Source organism: Lissotriton helveticus, chromosome 6 (genome assembly GCF_964261635.1).
Source record: "Lissotriton helveticus chromosome 6, aLisHel1.1, whole genome shotgun sequence".
Lineage (NCBI taxonomy): Eukaryota > Metazoa > Chordata > Amphibia > Caudata > Salamandridae > Lissotriton > Lissotriton helveticus.
In genome coordinates this window covers 1,916,117,555-1,916,140,895 of record NC_136067.1, presented here as the reverse complement: position 1 = coordinate 1,916,140,895, position 23,341 = coordinate 1,916,117,555, and the positions used below count along the sequence as shown (strand labels likewise).

The 23,341-nt window shown below is 45.1% G+C and overlaps 1 protein-coding gene across 3 annotated transcripts in view; it reads left to right on the top strand.

Moving 5' to 3' along the window:
- The window catches only part of LOC144763874 (xanthine dehydrogenase/oxidase-like), a 385,606-nt gene that overhangs the window by 90,157 nt on the left and 272,108 nt on the right, over nt 1-23,341 (top strand). For all 3 annotated transcript variants that reach the window (XM_078649867.1, XM_078649866.1, XM_078649865.1), the window contains exons 5-6: nt 10,584-10,710; nt 19,273-19,334. In XM_078649867.1, coding sequence (XP_078505993.1) covers nt 10,584-10,710; nt 19,273-19,334 — 189 coding nt within the window. The remainder of the gene's footprint in view (nt 1-10,583; nt 10,711-19,272; nt 19,335-23,341) is intronic.

Sequence of the window (23,341 nt, the reverse complement as noted above, 5' to 3'; positions counted from 1 at the left end):
GGGGAGGAACAGGGCTAAGGCACTAGACACCGGCGCTAACGCTGACCTACAATCTCTGGGATCGGAAGACCCACTAGCCTCCTCCACTGTGGAGATCATTCCCCGGACGGGCAAAAATACACAGGACGCTAAACTGGACCTTATCCTGGCCGAAATAAAGGCCTCCAGGGAAGCGCTGGAGCTGCGTATGGACAATATGGCGACCGGCCTGTCACTCCTAAGGGTGGATCACAACAAACTGGCAGAGAAGGTCTCTGAGCACAAGATCGCGCTGGATGACCTAATCCCGCAACACACTGTTCACTCCACGAAGTTAGAAAGCATGGAAAAACAGATCAAGCTGCTGTGGGACAAGGTGGACGACGCGGAGGGGCGCTCCCGCGGCAATAACGTGCGAATTTTGGGAATTCCGGAGCGCAGTGAGGGAAGGAACCCCACTCAATTTGTGGAGGACTGGCTGAAGAAGATTGTATGCCCACAAGATCTTACTCCGCTGTACAGCGTAGAGAGGGCGCACAGAATGCCGGCGACGCCACCTAAGCCTGGGGCACCACCACGACCGCTAATAGCGCAGCTGCTGCACTATAAAGATAGAGACTCAGTGCTGAGGGTAGCAAGGGATAAAGCACCGCTACGATATGAGGACAAAACCATTTCAGTGTACCCAGACTTTACCCCAACAGTGCAGAGAGCCAGATCATCGTTCCTGGGGGTGAAGCGCAAATTACGAGACAGAAACCTTAAATATGCCCTGTTGTTTCCCGCTCGCCTCAAAATAATATATGGCAACAAATCGTACTTTTTTGATTCACCTGAAGAAGCGGCAGAGTGGATGGAAGTAACGCTTACACCGCCAAATACCCAAGACCTATTTGAGGATGACCAGGGCGGTGGACCTTCCCACCAGGAGAAGAGGCACAAGCCTGGCGCAACTGAGGAACACGCAAAAGGATCCTCGGCCAGTGGAGGGACTACGCCGGCCAGGTCTGGGAGAACCGCGAAGATTGGACACCTGACGGAGGCCGCGTTAGCAGCACATGATGCAAGAGGGCACTCAGCTACAGACAACCGCTCGGACACGCAAACGGAGGTGTCGGGATCAGCCGATAGCCTGCAGCTCTTCCCCAAAATCACGGCACAAGTGGCAAATGAACTCTGACTGCGACATAAGAAAACTCTGATTGGTAAAGTATGACTTTGCGCAAGGGGCGATTGTGGGTGAGGGACACACCAGCTAAGGGCATAATAAAGTACCACCAACAAGCTCTGGACTGGTGCGAGTGGTCCCCTCTCCCCACCACATAGACATGTTTTGGTTCTACCATTGTCCACGTTGGACAGTAAGGTTTGGACCCTGAGAGTTTTCACTTGGGGACCTGAGAGTTATGGGATTGCTAGTTGGTTTGGCACGGAGGTCATGGCAGAACATATTCGCACTTTTAGTGATGCAGAGCTCACTGACATTGCTTGCTACAGACCGAAATGGGGACTCTTAATGAATACAAAATGTGCACCTGGAATGTTCGAGGTATGGGGTCCGTCCATAAAAGACATAGACTGCTGGCACAACTCAACCGAAGGAATGTTAAGATTGCCTGCCTCCAAGAGACTCATTTGAACAATGTGGAGGGTGGGAAGCTACTTAAAAAATGGAAAGGGCAATTGTTTGCTACCTCTTATTCTGTATTCTCGAGAGGGGCAGCTGTGTTGCTGAGAAACTCTGTCCCATTTAAACTGGTGGAGAAGCGTCTGGACACGGAAGGTAGATATGTCTTTGTCCGTGGGTTGTTGGATGGCTCCCCTGTTGTGATAGGCAGTATTTATGCTCCCAACTCTGGCCAATCGGACTTCTTAACTAACGTCAACAGAGTGGTGGCGGAATGGGCAGACTATCGTTGGATATTAGGCGGGGACTTTAATGCAGTTTTGGATATCTCATTGGACAGGTCACATCCGCCCCTACAGGCCACTGAGAGTAGGAAACAAGCGGATGCACTGACGGGGCCCGGGGTATGGGGTCTGGCGGATGCATGGAGAAGTAAACACATGCTAAGTAGGGAATACACCTTTTACTCACCACCCCACAGATTGCACACCAGGATAGACCACGTCTTTTGCGCTAAAACACTACTGGGGGAGGTCACCTTGGCGGAACATATGAGCAAGACTCTGTCAGACCACAACCCAGTGGAGGTTACGTTCCAATGGGGTAGAATTCCAACACCAATACCTACATGGCGTCTCGCACCAGACCTCCTGGAAGACACGGTCTTTCGCACAACACTTGCAGACGCCATAACCTCCTACTTTGACACTAATACTGGTTCGGCGAGTTCCCGGCAAGTGGAATGGGACGCTTTCAAAGTGTCCATTAGAGGCGAGGCGATGAGTGCACGAGTGGGTATGAGGCATATTGTCATGGAGGGGCTCCGAGAGGTGGAGGGGAGGCTGGCTATGCTTGAAAGTGAGGCTGCTGGCATGAACATACCATTCACGCCACTCCAGGAGGCGCACATACAGCATGCAGAGCTACTAGAGGAATTGCGAGTACTGGATTTTAGAGAGTACACATGCAGACAACATGCACAAGCGGAAAGGGCCGGACCCCTGCTGGCTCGAATGGTACGGGACGATCCAGTACACCTGCCGATAATGGAGGTCATCGATCAGAGGCTAGGCATTAACACCGCATTTAGGACATACTATGAAACCTTATATGGCCCACACAGACCATTGTCAGACACGGCATTTGAGGAGTTCATGGAGGGGATGGACTTGGCGCGACTTGTAGATCATCAGAGCAAGGAGCTATCTCGCCCTATCACGGTTGCGGAGATACGCCAGGCTTTACGCGCGCTACCGCGGAATAAGGCGCCGGGCATGGATGGCCTTCCAGCCGAGTTCTACGGAGCTTTCATCGACCTCCTTGCCCCGCGCCTCCTGGTGGTGTATCGAGAGGCGTTACAAACACGGGGCCTTCCGCAGACATCACTTCAGGCCCTAATAGTGTCACTACTGAAACCGGGCAGGGACGGCCTACACTTAGCTAATTATAGACCCCTATCCTTGTTAAACACAGATTATAAAATATTGAGTAAAATTCTGGCAACGAGACTGGCACAATATGTACCGCGGCTGATACACCCTGATCATTGCGGCTTTGTACTGGGTAGAAGCACTGCTATGAACCTGCGGAGGCTCAGTCAACTGATGCTCGGCGGGTCGGAGACGCTGAGTAGAGAGGGTTGTATTTCCCTGGACCTGAAACAGGCCTTTGACTCCCTCAGATGGGACTACATGTTGGCGGCCCTCGCACGCTTCGGAATTACGCCCGAATATATCGCATGGGTTCAATTACTGTACTCCTGTCCAACGGCTCGGGTCCGTACGAATGGCTGCATTTCAACGCCCCTGGACATAGCGAAAGGAACAAGGCAGGGATGCCCACTGTCCCCGCTATTGTTTATACTGGCATTAGAGCCATTGCTCTGCAAACTCCGGGGATCGGCACAACACAGGGGCATACGTAGGGACGGAGCGACACATGTGGTATCGGCGTATGCTGATGACATTATTCTGTACTTCAGAGACTTGGGGGGGGAGACCAGACCCTGTCCCCGACATATTTGAAAGCTTTCGCTCATTATCAGGGCTAACTATAAGCGAGGCAAAATCCTACGGGTTCTACTTCTCAGCAACGGAGGCGGAGGCCCAACTACCCTTCGCACCACATACCTTCCAAGTGGCGGAGACGACCTTCCGCTACCTCGGGATACAGATTTACAGAGGCGTGAGGGACATGCTGGATGGCAATCTGGGGAGAGGAATCACGACGCTGAAATCCCAGGTGCTCTTTTGGACGGCACTACCACTATCGGTGTCGGGCAGGGTGACCATATCTAAGATGGTGGTACTACCCCGTCTCCTTTACTATTTCACAAGCAAGCCATTTATGATCCCCGCCTCCGTGTTTAAAACACTAAATACCCTAATGACTGAACTGGTATGGGGTTCCGGGAGGAGACAAATTAGTTTAGCCAAGCTACAGCTTCCCACTGCGGCAGGCGGTATGGGTGTACCGGACCTACAGGCATACAACTTTGCCTGCCAACTGCAATGGCTAGCCTATTGGATAGCTGGGAGGAACTTGCATGAAATTTATGTTTCCGAGGCGGACTGGAACAGGGAGAGTATACACACCCTGTTGTTGCCAGGGGCGGAGATCCCCAGGTCAGCGCCTCCTCTACTTAGACTTGCGATTACATACTGGAGGAAGGCGGTGAGATACACATCCCGCACGACCTCCTACGCCCCCACGATTCCACTGCTAGGACTCCCAGTGGGACTGAGACTACTCTCGAATCAAATGCTTACGGAGTGGCCTGAGGTGGGTGTAACACAGGCAGGGGACTTCTTTACAGATGGTAGGGTCTTGTCATTTGAGGACTTTTCGTAATACACACCACACATTGGGAGGGTCATTCCTGCTACATGCCGGTGTGCGTCGATATATCACACAAGTGTGGGCACCAGATGGAAAGGAGCCTCCCACGAACCCACTACTCACCATGCAGTACCTAATGGTGTCGGGCAGTCATCTAACAAGATGGCTGACACACGGTATACGAGAGGGCAGGGCAGTCTCGCTACAGCCACTATGGGACAAATGGGAACAGGATATAGGGAGGCCTGTCAGGGACAAGGAATGGGACAGAATACTCGCATTTCCGAAAAAAGGTATCACGAAACCCAAAATTCAAATTCATACAGCTTATGATACTGCATAGAGCATACCTGACACCGCACCGCATACATGCAATGTTCCCCACCGCAGCGGACACATGCCCCCGGTGTGGTGCGGAAGACGCGAGACTGCTCCATATGTTATGGGAGTGCCCGAAACTGGGATACTACTGGATGACAGTACATAATGATTTGGCCAGACTAGTCCCCTCCAAACCATACACTGCACTGGAATACATGTTATTAGGACTGGGTCCTGTAGAACGGAAGAGGAGTGTAGGCACGCGCTTTACTGATCTGGCCCTGTTACTAGCGAAACGCACTTTAACGATGAAGTGGAAGTCGCCTAGGCCACCAGATCCGGAAATGTGGAGGGCGGAGGTAGTGAGATGGGGAAAGGCTGAAGGCATGACAATACAACGGGAAGAGCGTAGGGGACTCAGGAAGAACCTCATATCACTAGACTGGAATGCATTAATGGGGTCGTTTGAGCCAGGAGAAAGCGATGCGTCCGACAACTCTGTTGTGGTGGGTTGATAGCTCCGGAAATATGCAGGCAATTGGTGCTGCCCGCTCTTTGATCAGGACCTGCACATGTACCGAATGTTGTAACTATCTCTGGGTGCACGGAACGGACACAACATACAAGGAAACTTCAATGTAACCCCCTATAAGGTTGTACTAGATACATTACAAGTAATGTGATCCCATGAAGTGGGCTAAGAAGCGCGATCGTTGATATTTGACATACACAAGTGCCTAGGGTGGGAGGGGTTGGGAGGGGGGGTTATGTTGGGATCGTTTAGTAACATATAAAATAAAAATGTTTACTTGATGTAAAGAAATGGTGCTTAAATACTCACCTGACGTGTGAAATTTGCAAATGTAATTGCCATGAGATGACAATGTTTCATCATACTGCCAATAAAAAAGATTTTCAAAAAAGAAAATGTGTAAGGTATTTAATCAGCACTTAAACAGTAATATAGTGAAAACTCACAACACAAAAAAGTCCCACACCAATTTAGAAAAATATGGAGTGAATGTAATATATTATTTGACATCAAACAACAAAAATCAAATCAGCAGAAACAAAGATATACAGTTTAAAAGATTTTAGGTAACCATACTGCAGGGGTCCCAAATGTATCTGTAATGAGAGGTACTTCTGATCAGTGAAAATCGTTGTGAGCTACTGAAGGCCAAGTAACTTGTGCATTGCTACCAAAAGCACCCTCACCCAGCTTCATTGAATATAAACCTGGAGCCCAATACTATGGTTTGAACAAAATACTGTGACCAGGGGTACTAGGATAGGGCTGCCATGTGCATCAGTGAGTACATGGTCAAGGGGGAACGTATGAACATGTGTGTGAATGAATGGGGTATATGTGCATGGGTGACTGAGAGCCTGTGTCATAGGCACAGGACATACCTTTTGCTAAATGTGGCCTAATAAGGAAAACTTTTATGCACTTGATGGAACATTTTTCTGCACTTTAAATTTCTCCCATTTAAAAAAAATCTATTAGATATAAATTAGGCAGCATGCCTACCAGCCACTGGAAGCAAGATGGATGCAGTGTCTAAATGCAACACTGTGATAAGGCAGAAAATTCAACTGAAGAGTTAACTTTTTGTGTATATGAATTTCATAAAACTCATAATTAAAATGTTCTCCCATGTCAAAGTGTCTTTACAAACAGCAGGCATGTTACGCCCAGTGGTATGTAGACATGGTGCCATATATATAACAGGAAAATAATTAATTCATTTAAATGTGAGGAATTTAAAGTGAAGAAACATGCTTCATAAAACATTAGGACCTAGTTGGCTCAATTTCAAGTAGAGAAAAACATTAAAACTTTGGGCCTGATTATGAGTTTGGTGGTCTGATGGAACGGAAAACCCACGGTGGTGGTGCGGCAACCGCCGCACCTGCGCTACAACTGCCCAATTATGACTTTGGCAGTTGGATCGCCTTAGGACCACTGCTACCACCAGGGATCCACGATTCCTGGTGGTCTAGCAGCGGTCTGCGGCCACAATATGCTGGTGGTGCAGCAGATGCACCTCCAACCATATTATGAGTTTCCTCACTGCCCTCCTTTTCATAGTGGTAAGCCCGCCATGAAAAGCGTGGTAGTGAGGAAACGAAGGGGGCCCTGTGGACACCCTAATGCCTAGGTGCATGGGGGTGCATGCAGGGGAGCACAAGGTGTGCCCCTCTGTCTTTCTGCATGCCCAATTCCTGCATGGCATGGACTTTACAGTCTCTGCAGTGCTGGAATGCGCTGTGTCGGTCTCACTGCATGACTTTCTCAGGCTCTCCTACGAGACTTTGAAAGGCAGTGCCGTCGGCCAGCCGCCGCAGGACCGCCCGCTCGGATTACAACTTGGGATCTGGTGAGTGGTCAGTGGTGGAGGTTGGCAGTGTGGGAGCGGGGCGGTGGCCTCTGCTCCCACACTACCAAAATCATAACCAGGCCCTTAATGTTTCAAAGAAACATTTTTCTTCACTTTACATTACTCCCATTAAAAAGAAAATTACTGCATTGTGCAGTTATAAATATGGCACTCTGTCTACCAGCCATTGGGAGCAAGATGCCGTCTGTTTGTAAATGCTTTGAAAAGGGAGAAAATGAAAATGAAAAGTTTACTTAATAATTACTCCTCATTTTACTTTTCTCCCTTTTAAAAGCATTCAGAAACATCATTTTATTCTCAAGCTCCAGTTTTGCGTTGAGGACATCTTTTATTTTTAAGAGTTACATACCTCAGTTCTGAACTTCTGTGGCCCACTTGTGTCATAAATCTGAGTGGAGCACTGCTCATTATCAGGCTTTGCTATCTGCAGCCTGATATTAAAGTAAAATAAACTCAGCCTTTTCTTAACTATAAAAGGAAAACACAATACTAATTTACTGCAGTTCTTAGTTAAAAATGAACTAAAGGCTTGGAGATACTCTGAATGTGTCTGTGGGCTACTGGTAGCTTGCAATTGACTGGTTGGAGACACCCAGTATAGCACCTAAGAGCACAAAGCGCCACTCAAGGTCATCTGGTTGTGCTAGACCATGGGGGAAAGTCACAAGTTGAGGCCGCCCACGATGGAGCTTGGGCTGGGTACAGGAACCAGGTTAGGCTAGCTATAAAAAGTTACCTTCTCAAAGTATGGGGTGAAGGGTCCAGTTTGCAGTGAAGGAGGCCACGGGGAGTAGGGAGATCGTTGCGGATGGTCATCACTGTAGCACGAAGAGCAGGATGGGCATCGCAGACATTCGTCGCTATAGAGCGAACGTCCTGTCGGGCTTGCAGATAGATGTTGCTGGAGCTTTATGTTGGCGGTCACCGTGGCCATTGATGCTATAGCGTGAAGTGCAGATCTCGCATTGTCAGTTGTGATTGATGGTCACTATAGCGTGAAAATTGAGCTTCACCGGAGCTTTGTGTTGGCAGTCAGCAAGATCCTGCTGTAAACTAGTCAGTTGTCTTGTCACAAAGAGCCCAAAAATTTAGGATTTCTCCTTTTTGAGTGAGAGGAGTGCAACCTAAAGCATCCAGGACCTGGGTTGGCAACTTCGGGGGGCCTGGGACTGACTGACTGACTGACTAGATGGCAGCAGGGCTCAGGCTTGTCCAGTTGCAGGCCGGGTGGGCAGGTGCGTGGAGGCCTCTGGTGCTTGTTATGTCCCTGTGGATGTATGACATTACAACGCATGCTTTTACATCGCATGCCTTTACAGCGCAGTTTTTACAACACAAACCTTTACAACGCATAGCGCTTTGGGGTGCTGGATAGTGAATAGTTTAATTTACTATTCCAACTCCAGTCCCCGTGGACACTAGGGAAGGTGTTGGACAGTAAATTAAACTTATTCCCTATCCTAGAGCGCCCCCCAGCGCAATGCGTTGTAATGGTTTGCGTTGTAAAAGTTGCGTCGTAAAGGCACTGCGTGGTAAAAGTTGCGTTGTAAAGGATGTTTCCCGTCCCGGTAGCTCAGTACAGGAGGTCAATCAGCTGATCCTTTGAGTCACTCCGCATGAGATAAAGGGAGCAAATCCAGTCTTCCTTCACAGCAAGCAGGGCAGGCCTCAAGCCGAAGGGCAGTAGGGCCTGAGGGCCCCCTTTTTATACACGGTGCTTACTTTAAAATGGGAGAAGCTTCTGCAGTTCCCCCTACAGTGGTGTCTGGCATTTATTGCCTCCCTGCCCGGGGCCCAACCTGTTTGGGGACACAATAGGCTTGTGTGAAGTCCTTTGTGTGTGAGCTGAGCCAGTGCCTTTGAAGTGAAAGTTGTGTATACAACAGCTCTGCCTCCATCCTGCCAGAGATGGCCCATCCTGCCAACACCTAGTCCCCCTATTCTGATACTGTCTGAGAAGAATACACAAAGGCCAACTGCCAACTACACCTAGTCATGTGACCCTGGAACAGGTTGCAGGCACCAAAACTGAAATTTTCTGAATTGTGACTTGAAATCAGACTTTACTTTACCATTAAGGAGTGTTTTAAACTATAATTCTTCCAAACATGACATTCCCATCTGCTACCATATAAATGCTATCACTTATTAAATATAATAAGGTAACCTAAAGTACTTAATACAATTATTTTCATGGCAAGGGTATTCCAGTACTTGTGGTTGGCCATGTATTGTGCTGGACTCACTCCAGTTCTGAGCTGAAGTAATTTACAACTGTTTTCGGTCCCTTTTTGGCATCAGTATTTTTAGATCAGCAGTTTGTGAATAGCAGGTGGGTTCATGCCGCTTCCTAAACCTCTACCTAAATCCCTCTGTACTCCTTCCTAAATCTCTCCCATTTAGTAATAAGTATGTCCCTTTTTTTCCAGCCACTCCCCCTGATCCTTCTTACATTTACTACTCAGTACTAAATGTATATGTGTGAGGATCTCCCCATAGAAGAGACAGTAGAGGTGGAGATTTACACTCTTAGGTTTGAGAATGCCATTGTGTGGTACTTTAGTAGTATTTTCTAGTGCTACTAATGTTACTACAAAATGCAGTTTGTGAATACGCTCCTTTTATGTGCATAAGTAGGCAATTTCCACTGGACAAGGAACTCAATTAATGATTTGTGTCATACGTCACTTTGCCCTGGGTTGTGTTTACCTCCTATGCGCTATGTTTTAGCATCACCATACTTATTTATCTCATACCATAGTAATATCAGGTTCAGACATTAAAATTACCATTTTGACTAAAGGTCTTCCTTATATGCAAATCCTATCCCTTATTCCAAATAAATCTTTTGCATTTTAGTTCAGCCTTTTATTTCATAAACAAGTTTTATTTATTTTGGGTGCCCATGTACCCTAATGCATTTTGGGCCCCAGCTTCTTCTGAACGGGTAGGAGAACAGAGGGTGGAATATGTGCATCTCTTAGCCGACATGCAGTACAGGCAGCAGAGCTGCTGAGAGCAGAGTGGAGACTGCCCCATATGTACTTTTTTCCTGCTGAATGGCTGGACTCTGAAATGCATTGGTGTACGGGGGATCAGAGAAGATGTATGTTTGCAATAAAGATGTCGTGTATATATTGATACGTTACTGTAGTGATGTAGCTAGCTTAGAGGATGATTTGCAGCAATACGTTTGCTCACTGTACTTTGGGAATTTTCATTGTAAGCGATGCAGGGAACATTAAAAAAAGAAGCAATGTTTAACATTGAATAAGAAATCATGCTGCAAGCCAAAGAATACCTTACAACAGTGCCTAAAACAAACACAATGTGTACATTACAGTCAATGATGCACTCTTCTGTCTTGTTTTAGTAATAGTTCAAACATTTTCATACAAATTCTCCCTTCACAGGAAAGAATAGCAAAGAGCCATGGCTCGCAGTGTGGATTCTGTACTCCTGGCATTGTCATGTCAATGTACACCTTGCTTCGCAATTCACCGGAGCCAACTATGGAGGAGATCGAAAATGCATTCCAAGGTACTTCTTATCCACTGTAATAGGACTACTGTCGCACTCGCGACAATGAGAAGTGCTATAAAGACACATTATGAACAGGGATGACTCAAAATGAACATCTTCGGCTGTGTTTGTACTACTAAGAGCCTATACTTGTCCAGGCTTCAAATTAATGAATCATAAGCAAAGGCAGTTGGTCTGTGATGGCTCGCAACCTTTTGGCTTTGTTAATGCTTGTTTTGCTGAAAGGTTTTTGTGGGAGTTACCAGGCCCTCGCCTATATATATAAAAAATGCATTAGTAAAAAGGGAACATTTTTTTTAGACTTAAAAAAGTACACATTGCCATGGTAGTCCATGGATTGACGAACACTACTTCGTGTGTGAATGTGCTCTTTGCGAAAGGGCAGAATGTTGTCACTTACAGGGAAGTTAGTCAATGGCTGAAGTGGGCTGACCCAATGCCCCATAACATACGCTTTAGTGACCAATAGAAAAATATGAATGAACGTACAGTAGAACAATGAATGTAGAGGACTGTCTGAAAGCCCTATAGGTATATTATACACTTAATGGATAGAATGTTAGCTAAATTAAAAAATCTTGGCAAACGTAAAACCTTAAAAGATTTGCAAAGGACAAATACAGCAACAGGATTTCTCTTCATATGGACTGAGACTCTGGAATGATCTCTCTTTCATATCAAACTTACTCCTCCAAAGATTCAATGCAGGAAGGGCACAAATCCCACCTCCTTAAAATCTTCCACCATTGTGTAATACTTGCCTCGCCTGTCTCTACCCACTGTGATGCTTACTTTCTTTTGCACCTACTGTGCTCATTACAAACCTATATGCTTGTCTCTTCATCCACGCACATGGACTGTGAATCCTTTTGCTATGTACAGTGCTGAGCCACACACTGGAGCAAAGCTTGTGTTTTAGAAATAAACCCCAATAAATTAAAATGAAATGGAATAGAAACACAAGGGAGAGGCACACATTTGCTTTCTTAATCAGTCCCACAGTAATTTTAATTTATGAGAGGTAATTGTTAGGTTTCATTTTCTCAAGAACATTCAGTCCTGATGTTCTTCTTACAAGGTTTTGGTCCGTCTCACCTGCTTAGTTACGACATAGGAGTAGACAAAGCTTTATCAACCATGTTTTATTGGTCTTAATCCGAAGTGATGGTTAAGAGGGATCAATGCTACAACTCCACTTCTATATTTAAACCCCTTTAATTAGGCTCCAATGTCTGTATCCAGGTTACAACAAGAGTTGGGGTTTGTTTTGGATCCTTCTTTGTCTTTTGGATGCTGTATTAGTTTATTCAGTGACACAGTCATGGTTCTTCCTTCTAATAGGTCTACAGAACATTAAAGAACAGGGAGCAGTAGACATCATCACCATCACAGTAGAAAGGATCATGGGAATTTGGTCTATATTGATTTTCCCCAAATAACAGAATCTAGAAAGATTAAAAATATGTATCCGGCTAATGGTGGGCGTAGACAGCCCTGAGGATATTTCCTCTGTGCAGAGCATCTGCGGGTGGTCATCCAACAGACCACACTAAGCATATTTTCCAACCCGTGATCCCGGTTGTGCTCTCACTTACCTGAAGGAAAGCATGCATTGGGTGGTTGTGGTTGTCCCTAATGCTACCATTAACTTAAGAGGAACTCATGTGTCCACAGTGTCTATATTAATTGCACCCTAATCTTCAGGTGTAGTTTCTAAATTAAATTCACACATAATTTTAAGAGCTCAACCAAAGGAAATGTAACAGGCAACAGGATACTAAGGCACACATTATTTAAACAAATAGAACCGAAAGCTAAAGAAGACACTGAAAAGACTGAAAAGCCACACCCTGAGCGATTTAAACTGACAAGGAGAGACTTAGATAATAGAAAAGCACACATAAAGGGGGTCTGAGTCCAAGAGTATGGGGGAAGGTAGCGGGAGAAACAAAGATACATGTTGCTGTAAGGGAGTGCTACAAAGTTGGAGTAGAAGGAAAGAAAGACTAGCTGAAGTGTGCCAACTGCCTGAAATGTGAAATATTCAGGCTAACAAAAACTTGGTCTAGATTGTTCTAAACCTTCCACTGGGTTTGCATTACAAAAGTGAAGCAAACCGGTGCAAGGTTTTTAATTGAGATTTACTTTCCATCGCAAAAAAATATTTTGTATTGAAAAGGAAATAATAATAATAATAAAACATTTTATAAAGCGCATGGCTGCACAACTGTGTATCCCCGCGCTAATTGCTGACAAAAACTCCTTACAGCTCACCGAGACAGAGAAACAGACAAATGTTAATGGGGAAAGAGATGAGTTTTAGTTTAGCTCTAAATAGGATTTCTGATGGTTCCATTCTCAGATGGACTGGGAGGGCATTCCAATGTTTTGCTCCAAGGAAACGAAAGGAGCGGCCACCCAGTTTTGCTCTATTGATCCGGGGAAGTTTGAATTGTGACATACCCAAGGATCTGAGGTTTCTGGTAGGGCGATGGATAGTTAGAAGATTTCTCAAATAGGTAGGTCCTTTGTTGTGTGCAATTTTATGAGCATAGCAAAGACTCTTAAATCTAATTCTTTCTCTGACTGGCAGCCAGTGTAGCTTGGACAAGATTGCTGTAGCGGATGTTCTTTTTGGTAGACCCAATACCATGCGGGCAGCCGCATTTTGAATGCATTGGAGCTGGTGCAGTTGTTTTTGGTTCACACCCAAAAGGAGAACGTTTCCGTAGTCAAGGTGGGGCGTTATTAATGCATGCACTAACGTTTTCCTTGCTTCCGTGGGAATAAGATCCATAGTTTTACGCAAGATTTTTAACGTGCCCATACATTTGCTGATTGTTTTATTAACTTGTGATCTTCCCGACAGATCTGAATCAATCATTATTCCTAGGTTTTTGACCTTTTCGACTGGGTGGGGGCATTCGCCCAGTGTAGTAGGCCACCAAGCCTGGGACCATATTGAGGTTTTATTCCCTACCACTAGCACCTCCGTTTTGTCACCATTTAAACGGAGGCAGTTATTATCCATCCAGGTGGCGACCGCCGCCATGCAGCTAGAAAAATTGATGGAAAATTTTTCGCTGTCTGGAGTGAGCTTGAACATGAGCTGGGTGTCGTCAGCATAGCTGACAATGCCCACCCCAAAATTCTCTACGACTCGAGCTAGGGGTTCCATATAGATGTTGAATAAGGTAGGGCTCAAACTAGAGCCCTGAGGGACCCCATAGCTGATGTCGCGAGATGATGACTTGAAGGGTGGGCAATGTATTTGGAATGATCTTTTAAAGAGAAAAGATTTGAGCCAGGCAAGGGCATGATCCCTTACTCCAATGTCTGATAGTCGGGATATCAGAGTGTCATGAAGCACAGTGTCGAAAGCTGCACTTAAGTCAAGCATGACAAGTGCAGCTGTCTCCCCCTCATCTACCATCTTGCGAATGCACTCCGTGGAGTAAAGAACCGCGGACTCCGTGGAGTATCCAGGTCTAAAACCTGATTGTGTCGGATGAAGTATGTTTCCTTCTTCTAGAAAAGTCATCAGTTGTTTATTGACTATTTTTTCTATAATCTTAGCGCATTGTGGCAAGAGGGAGATCGGTCTAAGATTTTGATATTGAGTAACCGGAATGTTAGTTTTTTTTTTGAGAGGGATAACTTGTGCTGACTTCCATGCCTCTGGGACATAGCATTCTTGGAAGGACATAGTGATCAGGTGTCTAATTTGATCAATGAGACCGTTGTTCATAATGTCTTTAATTTTAACTAAAGGGCACACATCATTAGGGGAGCCTGAGTGGATACTATTGATAATGCTGACCAAATTTTCTTTGTCAGGAGTGATAAAGTGTGTGAGAATAGTTTTTTGGGTAAGGAATGGTTCTTTTCCTTCTATGACAGGTTTTGAAAAAGTGGCATGTATTTTCTCGACTTTATGGACAAAGAAGTCAGCTATCTGGTCGCATATATCATCAGAATATGTGTCCTGCATATCTAAGGTGGTGGTGTTTGTAAGTTCCTTATAAATGCTAAAAAGTTCTTTCGTGGGGTTCGTTGCCTCTTCTATTCTTGTCTGGAAAAAGGAACTTTTCTCCTCTCTAACCATTTTCTGATAAGATTTTAACTCTAGTTTATATAGTTCCTTAAGTTCAGGAGAGTAGTTTTTCCTCCACTTGCGTTCTGTTGCTTTACAGTGTGTTTTCGCAAGTTTTAATTTTTCCGTGTACCAGGGTTCAGATTTGGTTCTTCTAACAGGGGGTTTGGAAGTCCACGGTGCAATAGTATCTAGTGCCTTGCTCAGCCATGTTTCATAATTCTTCCAGGTATCTTGTAAGGAATATCCTATGGGCGGGGTGTGTTTCTGTAATTCGTTGACCATGCGTTCAGGGGTGTAGTTTTTCCAATTTCGTCGTGTAGTAAACAAAGGTTTGTTAGTGGCTGGCTTACTCTTGTTAGTGAGAATATTAAAAGTGATCAGGTGGTGGTCAGACCATATGATGGGTGTTGGGGGGAGCATTTCAATGTCCTCCCAGGTAGAAAAGACCGGGTCAAGAAGATGTCCCTGTTGATGCGTGGGGGAGTTTGACAGCAAAGTAACTCCTATCGCATGTAAAGCAGTTCTGAATATTTGAGCTTCTTTAGCATTGTTATCTTCTAAATGAAGGTTCAGATCACCTAAAATCATGAAATTGTGATGTTTTATCGCTAATTGAGTAGCTAATTCTATAAGCTGATTACAGAAAGAGGTTGCATTTCCAGGGGGACGGTATATGAGGAGACCGGTAATGGTCATCAATGGAGTCACTTTTATTGAGAAGGTCCCACATTCACTGTGAGTATTGGCTGTATCAGTGAGTGTGCATTGCAAATCTTTTTTACAAATTAGTGCGATTCCACCTCCACGTTGTTTAGGTCTGTCAATTCTTAAGAGGCTATAACTCAAAGGTATCGCCTCTACAATGTCAGGGGCTGAGGATTCGTCTAATCATGTTTCTGTGAGAAACAGCACATCATATTCTCGTGACTGTAATATCTCTCGTAATTCCGTCTTGTGTTTTACCATCGACCTACAATTTAGCAGCAGCATTCTTAGTTTGGATGTAGGGGCCTTGTATAGAGGAGCCTTGCTGAAGGAGTAGTTACATATATGACAGTATAGCGGAATACAGTTGGGGTCGATGGAATGTACACAAGGTTTGTTGGCGATCTTACCCAAATTGCGTAGAGTCGCGCTAGAATAGTGGAATCTCGGCTGGTCCACTATCTCAGCAGAGCCTATATCGATGATGGAGGAGCCAGAGTGCCCTGCCCCGCGCCCCGGTCGATCGCGGACGGGCGCAGACGGGCAGGACTCTGGCTTGACTCCGGCGCGCGACCGGCGCGCTCGCAGTGCGCGTCCGCTGCGCGGAGCCATGGACAAATGCTTTTAAGCGCTCGGTAGCGCGACGTGCAGCGTGAGCCCACAGTAATATGGCCGCTGCCTGACTCTCGAGTTAGCCTAGACCTGCCTTTAACCGGTCATTGAATCGACCGTGCTCCCAGGGCAAGCAAGTAGGAAGCCTGACAATAATGTAAGTCTGACAGTTGTTTTCGTCAAATCTGCGCTAATGTGGCAAAGCAGAACAATTGTAAGTCATTGTAGGGGGGAGGGAGCGGACACACAGGGAAAAGGTTAAAAAGATCGATTCACAATTTTAAAATGATAACCTCCCGGCTCAAGCCTCAGGAGTGAATGGAGCCCTAAAATAACTCAAAGTGGTGCTATGAGCTACTATATGCTACTTTGCAACAAGAGGGCGTACCACGGGCTGTGCAACCACCCATTGTTTTTGACGCAAAGATCTATCCCCTGAAAAAGGTAGACAGGACGTTGCACCAAAACTGTGCATCCTTGAGGAAGGCATAGCGTTGGAGAAAAGTTTTCTTTTTCTCAAAACCTTTCCAACCTTGAAGTGTGCTGTACTGTACGGGACACATACAAAGCTAGAAAAGTTCTAAGGATCATATTATTTTCTACCTTACTGGTAGCCTTCTAGTACAAACATAATATTAGATATCACACACCCTAGCATTACGTTTTAAGAATGTGTGTGTGGGGCAAAACAGCCTAAAGGGCGCCAGTACAATGGCTGACAGCAGCAGCGCCATATCGTTGTAAAAATGGCGCTGTCATGTTGCATCTGTTTCATACCACATGGCGCAGCAACTTATGTTGCTGCATGGAGTTGCTTCATTTCCCAGTATATCTGGTCCCTTATTCCTTGTTTGCTTGGATCCCACGGTTATCCTACCCTCGTAAAGATGGTATACAATATCTGATTGCGCATAAGCCAACCAACCACATATAGTGCTTCATTTATAGAAATAGGAGGAGAAGGTCAACAGAGGTGTGGCAAAGCCCTTTCTGATTGAAAGGAGGTTGTGCCTGACAGGGATGAGCATTGTCGGATCAGTATTGTGCATGATGATCCATTGCAGCTAATGGATATTGCTTCAACAGAGATCTATGAGTTGTGATTTGCCCCCCAGAACTTTTTTGCCCCAGATCTGGTCTATATGTTAACATATAAAGCTCCATATGTAGCAGCGACGCATTCAGCATGTCTGGTGCAAAATCACAGATGATGGATAACTCAATGCCTAAGTGCAGTGGAAGGGTATCACCCCACTCAGACCATCATTCCAACCCCATCCACCAACAGTCTAGAGACAGATCATTATCAAAGAACCACATGAGTGCAGCATTTGGTACCAAAGTGTATTCAAAACACTGATGGATTGACTTACCTCTGTGGATAGGTCAGAGTCTTCTGTGCTCCCTGGACCAGGTATACCAGCATTCACAGACATAGTCCTTCCGCTGTGCACATCACTGATCCCACCTAGGACCCCGTAACTGTCTATCGTACTTGCATTTGATGTGTGCCTGTGCCTTCAAATTATCAATCTCCTTCAATTCCTGTTCTAGAGTTTCTAGCTTCACATATAATCTACATGTCATTTAAGTGTCAGGTGCTTAACGCAGATAATGGCTGTTAAGTGCACTAGCCTAAGAGAAATTTTGCCGAGCGCACCTTGTGGTTATATTTAATGTTTGTAAGGCTAATCTGGAGCTCACTAGGCAATGAAATAGTATTGTCCTGTCATAGCCCTGTACTTAGATCCTTACAACCTTTGTATGCAGTGCTAGACCTTGCAATCACATCAACCATTAGAGAAACAGTCAATCTCCGTCCCCATTTTTGCTGCCTTACTACAGACATCTCCAGCTGGCTGCCGAAGAGAGCATTGTATTCAATATTCCACAGAGCCAATCTTTGCACAAGATTGGATGGCCTTTGTGTCTGTCTCAGGTGTCTTAATCTTATTGTGGCTTTCCTGCATTTCTGTGTTCGACCCACCCACAGGAACATTTTGCTTTTGTACCGCATTTTGCTTTCGCCATCAATTAATTTGTCAGTTCGTCCTACTCTGAACGCAGCATTGAACCTCAAAAACACAGAGGCAGGTTTAAAAAAGTGCAGCAGAAATGCTGAAGCTGCTGCATTAATCTTGACAGATACGAAGACTATTGTAAACAAGCATTTGGCAACGCCAAGCAGTCTCGCTTGAATGCTAAGGTAAGTAAGACTGATTGGCATTGCCAAGGCTCTTTGCCACCTGCAATGGGAAGAGTCTCATATCCTGAAACCTGATTACAAGCTTCCTTGCCCCAAACCTAGTGTGATCATAGTAGTATTTTCAATATAGCTTTCACCTTTCACATCAGGATTATCAAGTGAAGATTTTAAAAGGTCAATACAAAATACACTTTTTTGCCTTGCATTTACAACAAAACAGCAGCTATGGTCAAGGTCATAAAATGTGATCAGGGCTGTCTAAATGCTTGTCCTACCTTTAGAAAAAGCATGAACATTTTTCTCAACAGGTCATATGTCCAGGCCTAACTCCATCAGATATAGATCTTTGGAATTTACAGTATGTGGAAGTCATTAACTCTGAGAATGTAGGATTTTGTTTTGAAAGTCAACCTGGCACCTCACTGTTTGAGACCGGTTTGTGCTCCACCTTCTTTCTCCTGCCTCGTTCAAAAAATGACAGTAGGATTGTTATGCTACACTATTATGCTCTAAATCTAAGTCTAAAATTGTCCCACGGTCAACCCTAAAATGAAGTCTGTCTAGTTTATCCTCTGCCTGTGACGCCTCTGTATGCCCCACCTCGCACTCGAGCAATGCGAATGCCGCTAGTGTCTGAAGGACCTCTTAGGTATGTGTTGACCATAGTGGAATATGACTCCTTTGCCCCCTTTCACTGCTTACAGCAGAACACTGCACTTCCTTCAATGATCATCCTTGCATCTCCCTTTCTTGAAAGGCAAGTTTTGAATGTAAGATAGTGGTAAATGGACTGTAAGGAAGTGTGAGGGGACTGCTAAGAACTGGTGAGCACACAGGAGCAACACACAACTGGCCTTATCTCTTAGGACACGGCCAGTCCACACAAATGGGAAAAATGTATTATCTTGTGGTTTATTTACATTTTGTCTTTTCAACATAGGAAACCTATGCCGCTGCACAGGATACAGACCCATCCTGGAAGGCTTCAGAACATTTGCAAAAGTAAGTGCATTAAACCATTCAGCTTCAACTATGTATCACAGCACCAGCATTTGGACAGATATGATTGCAGATTGTGTACCATCATTGCAAAGTTTTTGAATTTGGCTAATGCTGTCACCTTAAAAGAGTGAAATGCAGCCGCGGCCCGTAAGGTAAGAGTGGTCGGGCCGGGTGAGGGGGGATTTTGAAGGACGATGTCCAGGGAAAATTACTAAATAATTAATTTGCCCTGGTTGTCATTCGTCACCCGGCCCCAACGTCCAACAGCTCTTACCTGTATGAACTGCGGCAGGTGACATGTAAACAAAACATTTTACATGTGAAGTAGGAATACGGAGGAATATATGAGATTAGCTGAATTTGAATTCTTAGGGCCTCATTCTGTGTTCCCTGTTATTTGGAGCAATAATGATGCAACCCATAAATATATCAATACCACTGTGTGTTGTATTTACCCTGTGCAGTATTAATGCATAATTCCATATTCTGGAAGTCGGAATGTGGCATAACATGAAATATTAGAGTTAGATCTCCAGACTGCTGCGTGTCTTATCTCTTTCAAATACGTTTTCCTGTTACAAACTTTACCAGGATTTTCTTACATTTTTGCCCAAATTAGTATTTCCAGGTTACTCAAATTAGTATGCCTCATAGCCCAACTCTGAGGATTTCAAAGAAACAGACAATCATTAGGACATTGATCGGTAGCCATAGTTGGATATGTGTGAGTGTATTGCGTTCTAGCAGAGGTATCTGAGCATGATTTCATGTCTGCTTTATTTGAAGCATGCATTTAGTTGTAATTGTCCCTAGAATAAACCAGTATTTCCTTTTTTACTTCCTGGTCTGTGATTTTTACACCAGCAGTCTTTGGCCACACTAACCATGGACTCTAAGGACCTGGGGAATGTGTGGGGAGTGTACCATGGTAATTCTAGTGTCCTCAAAATGTATGCTAAAATTCAGTTTGCTGGCCAAACAAACAAGGAGTAGAAAGCAATTGCAGAGTAGAGATTCAAGAATGAGGGCTTCATCTGCCACCATACAACTTTGATAAACAGACTTAAAGAAAAAAATAAAGAACTACTGCCTACTGCGAATAATTACCTGCTGGTTGAAAATATGCAAAGAAGAGAAAGATAAATAAGAAGCCTAAAGAAATCGCCATTGCTGTTTAAATACAATTGCCCTGATGAGTTTCCTGGTACTTCGCGCCCAGGAACAGAAACACATCGACTGAATATTTTAATTTGTGATTAGAAAGAAAAATCTCCAGTTTTTCATAAAAAAACAATTTGCCCTGTATAAGATTGGATATCGAATATAGACATTAAAGAGTCTTAAGGATCATAATCAAAAGCACATCACCAATAGCAATATATGTATTGGATGTCTATTTTGTTAAAATGTTTTTCATGTAAAATGTGGTTGTGATATATGTTGTACTGCACATTTATGTATTATTTAAGTATGTTTGTTAAATTGTTTTCAGAACAAGGATGTATTGATATGACACAACATACGTCTTGTTTCAGATTGAAAGAAATAACTAAGAATAAAAAATTGTGATAATAAAAAGGTGAAAATAAATACACCGGTTCAAACTGAAATCAATGGGTTTGGCTATTTAGCAAAGACATTCAGCTTTCAAAGAATGTGAGTCACAGGCACATTTCTCTTTAACAAGTTACTAGCAGCCCGCCCCGGCGTTGCCCGGGGCAGAAGGAGGCTGGGGGCAGCATTTTAAGCCACTGTGCACTCCCGCCCGCCCCGACATTGCCCAGACCGCATCCCTCCCGCCTCCCGCCTCCCGCCTCGCCGCCGCCCCCCGCCGCCCGCCCCGACATTGCCCAGCCCGCCTCCCGCCTCCCGCCCGCCTCCCGCCTCGCGCCTTGAGCCTCCCGCCCGCCTCCCGCCTGCCTTTGCCTTACCTGAGCCGCCCGCTCCGGACTTCACCGCCACTCCTTGCCGCTCTTTGCCTTACCTGAGCCGCCCGCTCCGGACTTCACCGCCACTCCTCGCCGCACGTCACCGCTCCTCCCCACATGTCGTCATCACGTCTAGGTCGCGGTCAGCGCTACGTCGCGGCCGGCGCTAGTTTAAGGGGACTACTTTGTTTTGAAATTTTAATTTTTTAATTTACGTTTTTATTTTTATTTTATGTCGCCTATGTCCATCTACACACCCTGAGGATTCCAACAATGTATTGGGTGTGTGGATTGGCGCTGTGGTTCCCGTGTTTACCTTGCCAAAAGGTTTCTGTTCTCTCTTTATACTAGTAGTATAGATAATACGGCCATGCTTGTGCCTTGCCCCCTTGGGCCTAACTCCTCTTTTTCCAGTTTGAAACAGCCACTGAACCTTTAATAACCAGAGAGAAAGAGCAAACCAGCAGTGATAATAATAACTATGCCAAGTATCAAAGTACTTGAACCTCAGTTCTGAGGTGCTCAGGAATGTGGCAAAAAGAAAGGCAGGCAGATATAGGATAAGAGAGAATCCAATAGTTTCAAGGTTCAAGATTATTTTATTTGCATAGTTACTAAAACCCATTGCAAATTAATAAAAACAAGCAATAAGACCATAGAATCATACAGCTAAAATGAAATACACATGCAAAAGTAGCTCCTCAACCAAGAGCATTGCAAAGTATTCAGGCAATAAAATCTATTAATGTATGCAGCTAAAATGTAGTGCATTACACACATGCAAAGTAGATCCTCAAGGCAAGAGCCCGCTAAAACCAAGTTGTGCTCGTCATACAGGTGTGTTCATCATACAGATGTGTAGGTGTATGGTCAAACCAGTTGACAAATGGCCTAACTAACTCTGCATGGCCTAGTGAACAATTGAGTGCAAAAAGGGTCGCTTGGGAACACTGCGAATGTGCTAACACTCAGAACCCCCACCCAGACTCCTGACCAAGGATAGAAAGTGCCTTGGGCTAAGCGCAAGGGAATAAAAGTTGCCAAGTGCAGCGTCGTTGCCTGTATTTCAGTGGTAAGCCAATGTCAGAGATGCCCAAGAGTAGATCCTAGGACATAATTACTGCCCTGTGATGTGTGCAAGAATGGCTAGATCTGATTTAGTGATGTTGATAAAAGCCGGAGCAGGTATAACTTGTGCCGGCCACACCTTGTGATTCTGGAAGGATTCTTAGGACCACTTGGTGACACATTTTGACATGTTCTCGCTCACTAGTGCAAGGAATTTTACGAGTCGACAGTTCATCTGAGGATACCTAGATGCGAATTAGGCCAGCATGGCCTGTCTCTGTGAGCGGATTCCTCTTTGGTTGAAGGGAGATTTTAACAACTGTATCCTTTCCTCCAACAACTCCTTACACGTTCATAGCTGGTGCAGGAGGTCTTCCGTGTCTGTGCCACTTAAGCAGCAAGCCATCACTGTAGCCTCCCACTGCCAGTGAGGAAGGTGCAGAGCGCATGATAGTAGTAACCCCAAGCGGTGTCTCAGAAATGTCTCCTTGCTAGCTCTGGTGTATCCTACACTATAGTATTTTTGAGGGGCCGGTGCACCATAGCTACATCCAGGCATGAGCTCTGCCTGAGGACACTCCTTGTCTTCAACTATTGAGAGGCTCTTTAATGATTTCCTTACAAATGTTTTAAATGCATAGTGGCTGGTAGAAGCTTCCTTTAGCTGGGTCAGCCTGGTCTTGAGCAGGGAATCTTCAAGATAAGTTCTGGCAGTCTCTCTGTTGCAACTTCTGCCATAAGTGGTAATTTGAAGTGCCAGGAGGTGCCATCTTGATTTTGGACCAACAGGATTATGAAAGCTCCTTGCCAATCCAGGGATTGCTTTTGCACTCTAAACTACAGTCTGATCTGTGCTGGCGAGGTGTACTTAGGCAAGCTGAAGATTATTCTGTATGCTTTCACTAGGGTGCTGTCCAGTATTTTAGCATCCCTACCTCTCTGGAGCTCGCTACTGTATGTAATAGTTGGTAAGAGTTTGGCTTGCACTACTTGGAAGAATAGGGACAGCAT